The sequence below is a fragment of the Octopus bimaculoides genome, chromosome 15 (genome assembly GCF_001194135.2).
Source record: "Octopus bimaculoides isolate UCB-OBI-ISO-001 chromosome 15, ASM119413v2, whole genome shotgun sequence".
NCBI lineage: Eukaryota > Metazoa > Mollusca > Cephalopoda > Octopoda > Octopodidae > Octopus > Octopus bimaculoides.
Genome location: NC_068995.1, coordinates 2,762,073 through 2,775,600, shown reverse-complemented (window position 1 = coordinate 2,775,600; position 13,528 = coordinate 2,762,073). Strand labels below are relative to the sequence as shown.

Sequence of the window (13,528 nt, the reverse complement as noted above, 5' to 3'; positions counted from 1 at the left end):
GGAAGTATGCATGACGGGCGGGCGGTCGGGGGGGCCTCAACCAAATGTACTTTACCTGTTCAGTTTTTGTAGTTGCTCTAGTCGTTAACCCCTGATCTAGTAAACCTGGTGGGAGGGAGTCAAAGGCATTCTAGCCGTGACCACCCCACCTTTTCCTATATGCAGGCGACCCAGAACTATACTATATGTGTTTTAAAACGGCAGGTGCGATTTGAGGTAAATTTGGTTGCTATTTCTAGCATGTCGAGCAACTAGACAGAGACACCTTTGATAGTTCGTTAATTAGATTAGAGTGGGTGTTCAGTAGGGGCCTGATCCGGATCAGAGAAGAAATATCTTTTAGTTTGACACACAAATATGTATGTGTGTGTGTGTGTGTATGTAATATGGCATAATTGAACAAGACAACATGCACCATTAAGCTATTACTTCTGTCAAAAGCCCTGTTGTATTGCTATGCTTACACTCCACATGGATTCACAGATGTTGGTATGTATATAAAGTCAGTACTTGCCCTTCTTGAATTCCAACTTTGGTTAGATGTAGCTTAAAGTACTCTGGATGAAGTGTAATAGGATATCTGTGATCTGGGCTAATAATAGTCTTACTAATTAGACTGTAATAATCAAATTAGACAAAGTTGAGGGGTTAGCCAGAAACCATGAAGTTGAATTAGTGTAAAAGATATTTTTGTGATGAATATGTAGTTTTTTAAATTTTTATAAAGTTCATATAAAGCTACAGGTATTGCAAGTCTGAATCTATAGACAGCTACCTGAGAGAGACGGTCAATCAGGACGTCTAATTATTATGTCCTGTGTCTGATACAGACACGTGTAAGGCGATATGCTACTGCAGCATGGCCACAATGCACAAAGGCTTGAACTAGAATAAAAATAAGAACGCAAAACTTGAGATGACATCAAAGTAACTAGTTTCAAATTTTGGCACAAGGCCAGTAATTTTAGGGGAGGGGTAAAATAGATACGTCCCCCAATCGCCAGTGTTCAACTGGTACTTATTTTATTATCCCTGGAAAGATGAAAGGCAAAGTCAACCTTGGCGGGATTTGAACTCAGATTGTTAAGAGATGAAATGCCACTACTCATTTTGCCTGGCATACTAACGATGGCATTAAAATAATTGCAATACGATTCTCTCCACACCTGAGTTTCTAGTCCCCTTTGATAGACCCAAATCAAATCTACCTTACCCTTTCTACTGCCTTGGTATTATCAGAGCCTTTAATTGTATATTAACAGATTTAGCAGTGTAAGATAGAAGCAGCATACCTTGGTTGCTACACTTCACTCCATTCAATCATCCATTGAATAGGTGGATTGTTGAGTGTGTGGTAGACCAGCACAAAATCACATTTGACCTGCAGAGTGTTTCTAAGTAACTGAACAACTAATTCAGTTGTTATCAGGACAGGTGTTGAAGTGTGAATTTGATTTCAGTTTCTTTAGAAAACTAATCTATTTGGGCCAGCAGTTTTTAGTGGAAGTACTTTTGTTCAAATCAGCTTATCCCCTCCCCCCAAATTTGCTGGCCTTGTCCAAAATTCGAAATCATTATTATTATTATTATTATTATTAACATTGCAAGGTGGCAGAATCATGACCACATCAGTCATTTTTTCCAGTTTTATGTTCTAGGTTCACATTTTACCAAGGTCGACTTCACCTTTCATCCTTTCAGGGTTGATGAAATAAGTGCCAGTTGAGTGCTCAGGCCAACAAAACCAACTATTTTCCTCCCTCGAAATTTGTGCCTTTAGCAGAAAAAAAAAAAAAAAGGCTTCTGATCTTAACTGATTGGAAGTGTTAATATGTACATGATTTGCTTTGGTGTAAAAGTTGGCCTATAGCAAATATTCTGCTCAGTACCACAGATCTGCTTGTCAGTTGTCTGATCTTAATGGGTTGAGCATGTCCCTTAGTAACTGACAATATGTGCATCTCTGATCACGAGCAGTAGTTGCATAGCATTAGAGCCATGTGTTGAGAGGGACTCTGTGGGGTTTGACTATTTCACCCCTGGAAGCATGGGTGTTTTGTTCATCATCCTTAAACAACCCTTATTCAGAGACCTTTCGAATGAGACAGGCTATTTGATCTGAAGTGAATTCTAACTGGTTCCAACCTGCAAGGAGGTTACCGTGTTGTGTACATATAGTTGTGATGCATGTGCCTGGTGTACCCTGATCATACAGGTAGTCATTATGGATGTGTTGGGCTTTGTATATTTGTACCCCAATGTCACTTTGATGGCATGTAATGCTCTCTCACTTGTTATTATTATTATTATTATTATTATTATTATTGCTTTGATGATTTATTCATCATTGACTTCCTTTTAACTATTTCAATAATTTAATAAACATCACAAAAAATGCACAAAATTGCATGTAAAATAGGAAGGATTTGATATAAACACAAAACAATAGCAACACATTAAATATTATACATACCAATGTGAGACAGAAAAGAACAACAAACTCTGCTGGTGGGACACAGCTAGACTGTTATTCATTTCGGTCGTTGGTGCTCTATCAATGGACCTAGTTCCTTTCTCTTCCTTCTCCCAAATTGGTTCTTATAGGCTTTGATATCATTTACATTAAAATTTTAGTAGTTAATTCGTACTATTGTGAACTTGTTAATATGTTATTTTAACTCCATATGCTTATTATTAACTGCTTATAATATATTATTAAAACCGTTATGTTGGTAGTATTATTGATCAAATAGTGCTATACAACAGCTGTTTATGCCTGGACTGTAATTTCATTTGCTAAACCTGGTGAGATATTGTACTATGTTTATCTCAGTTTTAGTATAGCTATGATACATCCTTGTTTGTGTGCTGTGAAAGGTGACCAGAAAGGTTGGTGATAGGAAAGGCATCTGGTTGTCTTGCAGAAAACTGCCCATCCTGCACCAGCAAGAAAAGGCAGACATACGATGATGATGATGATGATGATAGTGATGATGATGAAACATGGGGAATATAAGATATACTCCCCATCCCTTACCCCCTGCTATTTCCTTCATGTTGTTGTGGTTATTCAGTTTGTTAGATGTCTCTGTTGCAGGTTCAGAAATAACCGAAGAGAAGAATGACTGGTGTCACACAAAAAGCACTGGTGATGGTGTCACGTAAAAAGCATTGGGGACGGTGTCATGTAAAAAGGTGAAAATCGCCCAGTACACTCTGTAAAGCGGATGGCACTAGGAAGGGCATCAAGCTGTACAAACCAAGCCAGAACTGACAAGGGAACTTTATGTGGCCCCTGGCCTTGTCAGCTTCTGTCAATCCATCCAACCCATGCCAGCATGGACAACAGATGTTAAATGATGAGGATGGTGGTAACGGTCAGGTTGAAGGGTGGATGTAGTGAATTACAGTTTCTATAAATCTGTAAAAATCATTATTTTTCTCCATCCAATTGCACTCCTACAGGTGTGTTGCAATAACAATTTTTGCCAGGTGCTAAAAAGAATTCCTCACCTCTGCTCTAACACAAATTGATATTTACAGTTTCACTTACCACTGCCATCACTTTTTGAAGAATTTGGCTTTTCTTGTTAGGGTTACACTCCAAAATTGTAGAATTTTTCTATTGTAAAAATTGATAACAGGCACAGGAGTGGCTGTGTGGTAAGTAGCTTACTTACCAACCACATGATTCCGGGTTCAGTCTCACTGCATGGCACCTTGGGTAAGTGTCTTCTATTATAGCCTCGAGCTGACCAAAGTCTTGTGAGTGGATTTGGTAGATGGAAACTGAAAGAAGCTTGTATATATATATATATCGAACCCACAATCTAGCGATTGTGAGTACAACAGCCTAACCACTGGGGCATGCACCCTCACTGTGTTTGATTATTATGTTCTCTAATATTAACATTTTTATTGCCAGTCCTATATCGCCAATAACATATGTTCTGTTATATTATGTCGTGTGTTTCTCTTATGATTCTGTATCGTTTATATTTCAGTGAAGTCCCCAGCAGTGGCAACATCATAACATTCAGTCAGTTCCTTTTTATTGCTATTGAAGGGTTCATCTTTACCCTCAAGATGGGGAAAGTGACTCCAGTTATTCCACTGAAGTAAGTTTTCTTATTTTAATTCTCTGTCAAGGACTGTGTCACAAAGGTGTTTGCACACTGTAGCTGCATGTATGTGGTGTAACAACACCTTGCAAACATTTAATAGTGAGTTTTATTTCAATGCACTGGTAATTTTCAGGTTGGTCTTGAATTAGAAAGTGTTAACAAGTCAACACAGTTGAAAGAATAATTCTGTAGCATTCATTAATAGTTGATTACAAAATCTCTGTACTTAAGCTTGCTAAGACAGGAGAAAGTATATACATTAGATTTAAGTCAACCAACTATAACGACATACCAAGGTTTGAGCAGAAGCAGTGAAAACGACTATTATAAACAGCTAGAGAGTGTGTGGGGCTGAACTGCAGGTTGCCACACGCTGGGTTCAAGTTCCACTGGGGGTCGACTTTACTCATTTTCCCTTTCAGGATCAATACAATAAGTACCAGTTGAACCCTGGAGTCGATGTAATCAACATAGCCCCCCACCCCCACCCCTGAACTTGCTGGCTTTGTGCCAAAGTTTGAAACCAATATTTGCTCACTTATAGCAATGCCAAACTTCTTTAGTAGAATTAAATCTTAGGGAAAACGAGTTTCTTTGATTTCTAAACCGGTTTCTTCCGGTTAAAACAAGAGATTTTAAAGAATTTTAGCTGATGTTGATCATAATGCTTGTCTTGTGGTTTCTTCATGTTATAAAATATCTGCTCCAAGAATTTGTACAAATACCCAAATATACCAAGAACAATGGATATAAAGTGACGATGATGAAAGGATTGCATTCTAAACCATAGAAATATATTTTAAATAACTTTTTTGAAAGATGGTTTATAATTTATCTAATTATCTCTTTATATTGGCAGCAATTGTAGATTGTTGCCATAGAAACAAAAAAACTATTTGGCATCGAAAGGAATTTTAATTTGGAGGAAGAGGATATAGAACCCTATAGCATAACAAAGGAGTCTCTAAGTGGTAACTCAGTGTGTCAGAAATAGTAGCTAAGTCTCCCTCAGATTTCACCTTACTATCACAAAATAAATGGCATAGTGGTTAAGAGTGCGGGCTACTAACCCCAAGATTCTAAGTTCGATTCCAGGCAGTGACCTGAATAATAATAATAATAATATCGAAAAAGAGGTTTGTGTCCCAACCACATGTTCAGTCCATGTTCAGTCCCACTGTGTGGCACCTTGGGCAAGTGTCTTCTACCATAGCCTCAGACAACCAAAGCCTTGTGAGTGGATATGATAGAAGGAAACTGAAAGAAGCCTGTCGTGTGTGTGTGTATCTTTGTGTTTGTCCCTCTCTTCACCGCTTACAAAGTGATGCTCCAGGATGGCTGCAGTCCAATGACTGAAGCAAGTAAAATAGTGATGAGATTTTTTTATAAGGATAATCAATTCTGCTTCTCATGCTATGACATAAATATTTGTGTGTGGGATGTCTTTCATATTTAGAACTTGGCTTGAAAAATGCTTTGTCAGCAGGGAAACCTTTGGTACCAGAGAAGTAACAAAACTTCCATTTAAAATGTGGCTGTATGACTACATACACATACAGCCCTACATATCGTAAAATTATTCTGTTAATTGTTGTTATTTGTACTGTAATTTCTCATTCTTCTCTACACATAGTATTGTTACTCTATCATTATACTGTATCAGTAGAGTTACACATCTATAGCTTCCTATATCCATCAAACCCACAAACATGGAATGAAACACTAACACCTAATGTACCAGTTTTAGGGTGGAATTGTTTGCCTGAATAAATTAAAGATAAAATATCTCCTCCATTGATGACATTTCAGTTTTATCCTCTAGCTCCCATATTAGCCCCCAACCTTTAGCTATTCCTTGCATCTGTCTACCACTTTAGCATCTCCTTTACGTTATCAGTTATCTTATCACTAACCAGTGAAGTGATCTAAATGCTGCTCTGTTGTCAGGGAAAGCAACTTTGGGTCTTGAAGGGACTCCAAGTCTCACATTGGCATCGGTGAATCTTGAAGGGACAAATTTGTCTCCTATTTTCTAAATAACTAGGGGAGATGTCTTTATAAACCACAAGGGCTGACTAAAATGAGATTTAGCTCCAATTTTTGTATTATGGAGATGAGGAATGAATTTGCCACAGGGCTGGATGCTAACCTGTCATAGGTAACATCTCCTCCCTTGTAAATCTATAAACTCTCTCTCTCTCACCCTCCCTCTCTCTCTCTCTCTCTCTCACACACCCTCCTTCCCTCTCTCATACATATATTGGCACATACATATTCTGGGCCACATGGTTTCAGGTTCAGCCCCTCCACTTATGACACCTTGCACGAGTGTCTTTTACTCTAGCTCTGGGCTGACCAATACCTTGTGAGGGGATTTGGCCGATGGAAACTGAAAGAAGCCCAGTGTGTGTGTGTGTGTGAAAACATATCCAGCTATGGGGAAATAATACCTCACTTGGTAACAGGAAGGGCATTTGGCTATAGAAAATCTGTGTCAGTAGACTCAGTCTGACCTAAGCAAACAATGGAAAAGTGAGTATTAAAATGACACACACACACAGTGTCCATAAATTACCTTCACAATTAGAAAAATTCAGAAAAATATTAGGTTAACTCAGCAGGTTGTGTGCGACCAATGGAGTTCACATGGACGTGTTCTGATGTTTTTAATAAAACTTTTATTTCTTTGCCTCTGTTTTTTTCAAGAAACTCTGCTGAGTCATCCTAACATATTCTTTTCTGAATTTTTGAAATTGCAAAGAAAATTTATAGACATCCTGTGTTTGTGTATATATATATATATATATTCTGTACAATGACAACTTGCTTTTGCTTCACTGTTGAATTGTTAATTCACTTCTTTCGCTGCTTGACCATTTTTATCTCCAGAACAATTTATTTGACATTTCTGTTTTCTTTAATTCCTTCATAGCAACAAGATAATTGAATGAAATAAATTATTGTTCCACCTACCTACAGGTCATGAGTTCAAGTTCAGTGCTTTTTCAAAATCCTGCTTTATATCTGTTCCGACCACATTATTCTCTATAGCTTCATTTCACTCTGATAGCAGCAATACGTACCAGAATATTTTGAAAAATCTCATCTGGGATAAAACAGTGTCTTATTCAGAGAGAGACTCCTGTCACAACCACTACAAGTCATGGCTCCTGGGATAAGCTCTGAACCTTAAAACCTCCCTCAGGGTTTAGGAGAAATTTTTAAAAAACATTAAATAAACTGAGATGTACTTGCATAGCAAGTGACCTGATCTGAGATCGTGTGCTGAAACAAAAACAATTGCAGTGTGGAAGGTGTTTCTAAGCCATTTAAAAACACACAAAAACTGTTAGATTCACTTCAACATTTAAATTTAATTTGCCAAAATATTTTCATCACTTTGAGACTGTGACCTGTTCACTGACAAAATTCCGTGCTGCATTAAATAAACTGTATGCCAATAGATCTGTTTTTCTAACTTCTAAAGATGGCTACAATTTTAGGTGAAAAATGGAAAACTGTTCTCTCCTGTCTTTTCCATTAATATATTCTTTGTTTTTATTTGTTAAGCATGAAATTTGATAACAAAAAAAACACTCAGATGTATTTTTTAACTAGTACAAATACACACACACACATTTTCTCTCTCTCTCTGACTCCACTCACATAAGTTTACTGTAGCTTATTACATAATGTAGTCCAAGATACACTGTGGCTTAAAAAGACAGGATCATCATAACTTTAATTTTAATAATTATATTTGACCACCTGGGACTCAACAACAATATAAAAACCCATGAATATTAATACTCTTACTAATTACTGTGGGCTGGCAGAATCGTCAGCCAAAACACTTTCTAGCATTTCATTTGTCTTTATGTTCTGAGTTCAAATTCCAATGAGGTCGACTTTGCCTTTCATTCCTTCAGGGTCGATAAAATGGGTGCCAGCTGAACACTGAGATCAATTTAACCAAGTTAGCCCCTCTCCCAAACCTGCTCCCCTCGTGCCAACATTTGAAACCACCATTATTATCACTTCTGGTGGTAAGCTGGCAGAATCCTTAGCGTGTTGGACAAAACACTTGGCATTTTGTTTTGTTTTTACTCTCCTCATTCAAATGCTGTCATGTTCAACTTTCATCCTTTTGGGACCAATAAAATGAGAATAGTTAAGCACTGGGATTGATGTAATCAACGGTCGGGTTCATTTTTAGTGTTCTCATTTGTGAGAGCAGTTGAGTTTATTTCAGATATTCTCATTTTATAAATCATCTCTTGCTAATCGTTGAGAGAATGTTGGTGTTGCCTTGGTGAAGGTTTGTGCTCTCTCAGTGATCTTCTTATTGTTGTTATTATTATTATTATTATTACTAAGGCAGTGACTTGGCAGAACTGTGGACATGCCAGGCAAAATGCTTAGTGCAGTTCATCGATTTTTACATCCCAAGTTAAAATTCTGCTGGGGTCAACTTTGTCTTTCATCCTTTTAGAGGTCAATAAAATAAGTACCAGTTGTGTGCTGGGGTAATTGTAATCGACTTACCTTCTCCCCTAAAATTTCTGGCCATGTGCTTATAATAGAAAGGATTATTATTATTTGTATTGCGAAGTGGAATGTTAGAAGTGGTCTGTTCTAGTAATTGCTGCAAGTTATTAATAGTAAAGGTCTTGTTGACCCGTGGTGTGCTGGGCAGATCTAGTTGACCCACAACATTATGGACCAAGGCTACCGAACTCAGAGAGGTTGAAAGAATTGTTTGTTTGTAAAGAAGGCGTGGTGGCAGCGGCGGTGGAGCAAGGAGTCAGTTGACATTTGAAAAAGAAAAGTGAAACATTGTTTCTGCCTTCCTGAGAACTAATTCTATGAGAATGGTAACGAAGTTTGATGTGAAAAATAATAATTAGATTTTCATGTAACCATTGTTTTAATCTTGTTTAGCCAGACACAGATGCATATATATATGTGTATGTAATGTATGTATATATATACATATGATATATATTATACATATGTATGTAATGTATGTATATATATATATATATATATACACATATGTATGTATATATATATGTATATATATATCTATATATATATATAATGTATATAATGTGTGTGTGTATGTATATATATATATATATATATATGTATATACACATATGTACATATATATATATGTACATAAATATGCGTATATATATGTGTATATATACATGCACACATGTATGTATATGTATGTGTGTGTGTGTGTGTAAGTGAAGTAAGAAAATAGTGAGGACAGGGAGCTTCTTACAATGTGAAGTTGAATAACTCCACACGCACACACACACACACACACATGATCGTTGTTGTGTGTCTTTGTGGAGACAGATGGGCTCCTGTTGTTAGATTCTTATTCTGTCTTCTTAATTCAGTCTTTCGACCCCTTCATTCTGTCTCGCACTTTTTCTTGTTCTATATTTAATCACTTGTTTAAGTCTTACTGTCCTTGGTCACATAATGTCATCACCTGCTCTCTCTCTCTCTCTCTCTCTCTCTCTCTCTCTCACACACACACACTGGCTCCCGTGCAGGTAGCACATAAAAAACACCTTTTGAGCATGGTTGTTGCTAGAACCACCTGACTGGCTCTTGTGCCAGTGGCACATAAAAGCACCCACTACACTCTTGGAGTGGTTGATGTTAGGAAGGGCATCCAGCTGTAGAAACTCTGCCAGATCAGATTGGAGCCTGGTGTAGCCTTCTGGCTTGCCAGTCCTCAGTCAAACCGTCCAACCCATGCCAGCATGGAAAGCAGACATTAAATGATGATGATCTTGGTACAAAATTTTCACCCCTTCATAGTGTTTTGTATAAGTTGCACCCCAGTATTTTTCAGTTAAATTCAACTATAAAACAGTGTGATGTACACATGAGTAAATGAGGTAACTTTATTTACAAAAGATATTGTCTATATCAGTGTTTTTCATAGATGGAATGGAATGTGAGGAGATGCCCTTTTCTGATAGGGCTCCTGGCGATTGAAAGGGGTTGGATAAATTGCAACATTTAATAAAAAGAAGCGATTTGAAGCTCTTAATTTTTTACCCATACCTTGGTAAAGAGAGAAGAGTGATGTGGAATTCAACTCTATTTTTAAATGATAAAAGAGAGAGAGGAGACAAAAAACATTGCTAATATATTTCTGTGGGTAGGGGGGGGGGGGGAATTATGGATTTACAGGTTTACATGATTTTTAAGAATCTACTGCTTATTTGTTAGAACATGAGTTTCTGAGATTAGACTTCTGAGTTCCATTTTCAGGTATTACCAAGTTTAAAACAAGTCTGAGACCTACTAAGTGTTAATCAAATCATCAGAGTGTTACTCTAGATATAGAGATAAATTATCAATATTATTATATCAAGGAAATTTGTAAGAAGTATTGATAAAATTATAATGTATTGATCTTATATTCTTAACACCAGTTCAGCTGAGGTGAGAACACCTGTCTCCCGAAATACAGTTTGTGTTTGCTATGAAATCTGATGCATTCTGGGTATTCCAATAGAAAAGAGGTCAAACCAAAATTATCTCCCTTTTAAAATTCAACAGATTTCACTATTTACAGGTAGAGTTAGATTTGGACATAAAGTCAACCAGCTGCAGTTTAGGACCTTACTAACCACAATGACCTCAAAATCATTAAAGGACATAATAAAGGGCCTCCAAGCTTTATATAGTTTAACCCTTTTGTTATCAACCCAGCTGAAACCGGCTCTGGCTCTAAGTACAAATGTCTTGTTTCCATAAGTTTTGAATTAAAATCTTCCACCAGTTTCAGAAATGGACATTAAATGATGATGCCAAATACTGCTGGGGCAGAAATACCACATTACCAAATAGCTCATTGGCTGACAGAAACCTGAAGAGCTCCAAGATCTCTTGGCTTAGTACTAGATCTCAGTAGTGTGTGACACTGAAGTAATACAAAAATTCAACCTCTCTCTGTAATATAGTATGTCAAACCATCACTAACTGCAAGGATTTTGATGCTGAACTTCAAATAGCTGGGTTCGTAGTGTTTGAAGGAAGGTTGAAGAAATACAGAACCTCTGAGGCTGTAATGTATTGAAACCAAAAGAATTCCAACCAAGTATAAACTGATATTCTATACCTGCAGCTCTATTATAAGGATATGTTTCAGATGTTTTCTTATTACATTCTCATATTTGGAGATATTGGAATTCGAATGATTGGTGTGTGTTGAAGCCATAAATGTTTGCTTATATCAACAAAATACTGGGTAGAGGACATGTTAGAATTATTGAATCTAATACATTGGAAATGTTCATATTCTGACTTAACAGACAACTAATATTCAATATCTACATAATATTCCAATTTTCATAGACAACTCTGTGTGTGCTTTTGTGTGTGTACATACATACATACATACATATGCATTCATTTGAGTGCTGCTTTGTATTGTAGATCAGCATTTGCAATTCAATCCATTCAGATATGAAGTTTCGAGTAGCTGCATAAGGTCTCAGCTATATACATACACACACACACACACACACACACACAAACACATATATATGCACGTGTGTGTGTGTAAACAAATGAAGATTGGTTGTCAAGTGGTGGATGCGTGCACACACACACACACACCCATCACCATCACCGTCATCATCATCGTCATCATTTAACGTCCACACTTTCAGCCTGAGAATTCATTCAGAAGGCATTGATCAGCTGAGGTGTTATTGTAAACATCAATTGCTCAAGGTGGCTCACAGTGGGACTGAACCAGAAACCATGTTTCAGTAATTAGACTGTGGCCATGCTGGGATACCTACTTGAAGACTATTTTAGTCAGATGAATCAACCCCAGATTTTTTTTTGTTTTTTTAAGCCTGGTACTTATTCTGTTGGTCTGTTTGGCCAAACCACTAAGTTATAGAGATGTAGAGACACCAACACCAGTTGCTAATGTGATGTCTAAGGTGATGCAGGAAAAGTGACTTGAGCAGACCAGGAAGCTGATCAACAAGATGAAACACCCACTGAAGCCTGGTATGCTGAGGCACTTTTCTGGCGAGGATTTCTGTCAAGACCAGAAGATCAACTCTCATAATAACAAGTGGTTTGCTGTCTCACCTAAGGACATGGTCCTGAGTCACGCAGACAAAAATTTCTGGTGACAATCATGGTCTTCAGTGTTGTCAGCAGTGAAGGTGATGTCATTGTACCCCACTTCTTCCCTGAGGCTGAACACTGACAGTTACATCTCTGTTCTGAGCTAGGTGATGAAGCCCTGGATTAACTGTGTAGCTGCAAGGAGGCTGTACATGTGTCACTAAGGCTCTTCCCCCTGCTACACCAGCCAGAAGACCCAGGCACGTTGGAGAATTTCTTTGATCACACAGTACTTGACATTTGACCTCCTAACTTGCTTGACTGCAACCCCCCTTGACTTCTTTGTGTGGGACACAGTGGAACAAAAGATGAGCAAATCATCCGGTATTATGAGGGTCTTTAGGTGCCTCAAGCTGGAAATAGGGATGGAGGTCTGTAGTTAGTTCTGAGGTCACCTGGAGGCTGTCATTGAGTCAAAGGTGGGTTCATTGAGTAAGATCGATGGAACATGTCATGAAAAGAAACTGATCCAAATTTGAACATATCTCAAAACAAGAATAAAAACACTTTTTTCTTGAGACAGTCAACAAACAAACGAATACTGTCTGCACCCTGTATGTATATAGATATATATATATATATTTACGACAAGCGTCTTTCAGTTTTCATCTACCAAATCCACTCACAAGGCTTTGGTCAGCCTGAGGCTATAAGTAGAAGACACTTTCTCAAGGTGCCACACAGTGAGACTGAACCTGGAACATTGTGGTTTAGAAGCAAGTTTCTTACCACACAGCCATACCACTTTGTACTTTCATATTACATTTCGACACAATATATTTATTTATTTTCATATAATCTGTACAATGTAATGTAAAAAACAATATTGTGATGTTTATGGTCCCTGTAGCTCTTCTAGAAAAATTAAGATATATTGCCAAAAAAAAAAAGCTGTCTTCTCACTGCCACCCCACCCCATCTCCTATCTCTACTGACCACCTCTTTATAATTCCCCCACCCCACCCCATCTCTATATCTCTGCTTCTACAACATAGTCTGAAATCAATATAATGTAGTCAACTTTATTTACAGATGAAACTTGTGAATTGATATCTGCTGCATTCACTTAGGTTTCTCTCTCTCTCTCTCTTTCTCTCTATAAAACCAAAATATAACAGTCTTGAAAATATCTTTTTCATTCACTATTACCTCTCTCTCTCTCTTTCTTCCCCACCCTCTCTGTGCAACACAAACACATGTAACTGACTGTCTGGCTGCCT

The 13,528-nt window shown here is 37.5% G+C and overlaps 2 protein-coding genes across 4 annotated transcripts in view; one reads left to right on the top strand and one right to left on the bottom strand.

The window, feature by feature from the left end:
• Window positions 1–2,673, bottom strand: part of LOC106879770 (cyclin-dependent kinase 17) — a 55,081-nt gene extending 52,408 nt beyond the window's left edge. For 2 of the 3 annotated variants that reach the window (XR_008265594.1, XM_052973151.1), the window contains exon 1: window positions 2,474–2,670. The gene's annotated coding sequence lies outside the window, so the exon portion shown is untranslated. Of the gene's footprint in view, window positions 1–2,473 lie in introns of all 3 variants that reach the window. The other variant, XM_052973153.1, reaches the window with a different exon arrangement.
• A 1,272-nt stretch (window positions 2,674–3,945) lies between these two features.
• LOC106879243 (UDP-xylose and UDP-N-acetylglucosamine transporter) overlaps window positions 3,946–13,528 on the top strand; it is a 29,384-nt gene continuing 19,801 nt past the window's right edge. Inside the window, exon 1 of the mRNA XM_014928733.2 lies at window positions 3,946–4,118. Coding sequence (XP_014784219.2) covers window positions 3,946–4,118 — 173 coding nt within the window. The remainder of the gene's footprint in view (window positions 4,119–13,528) is intronic.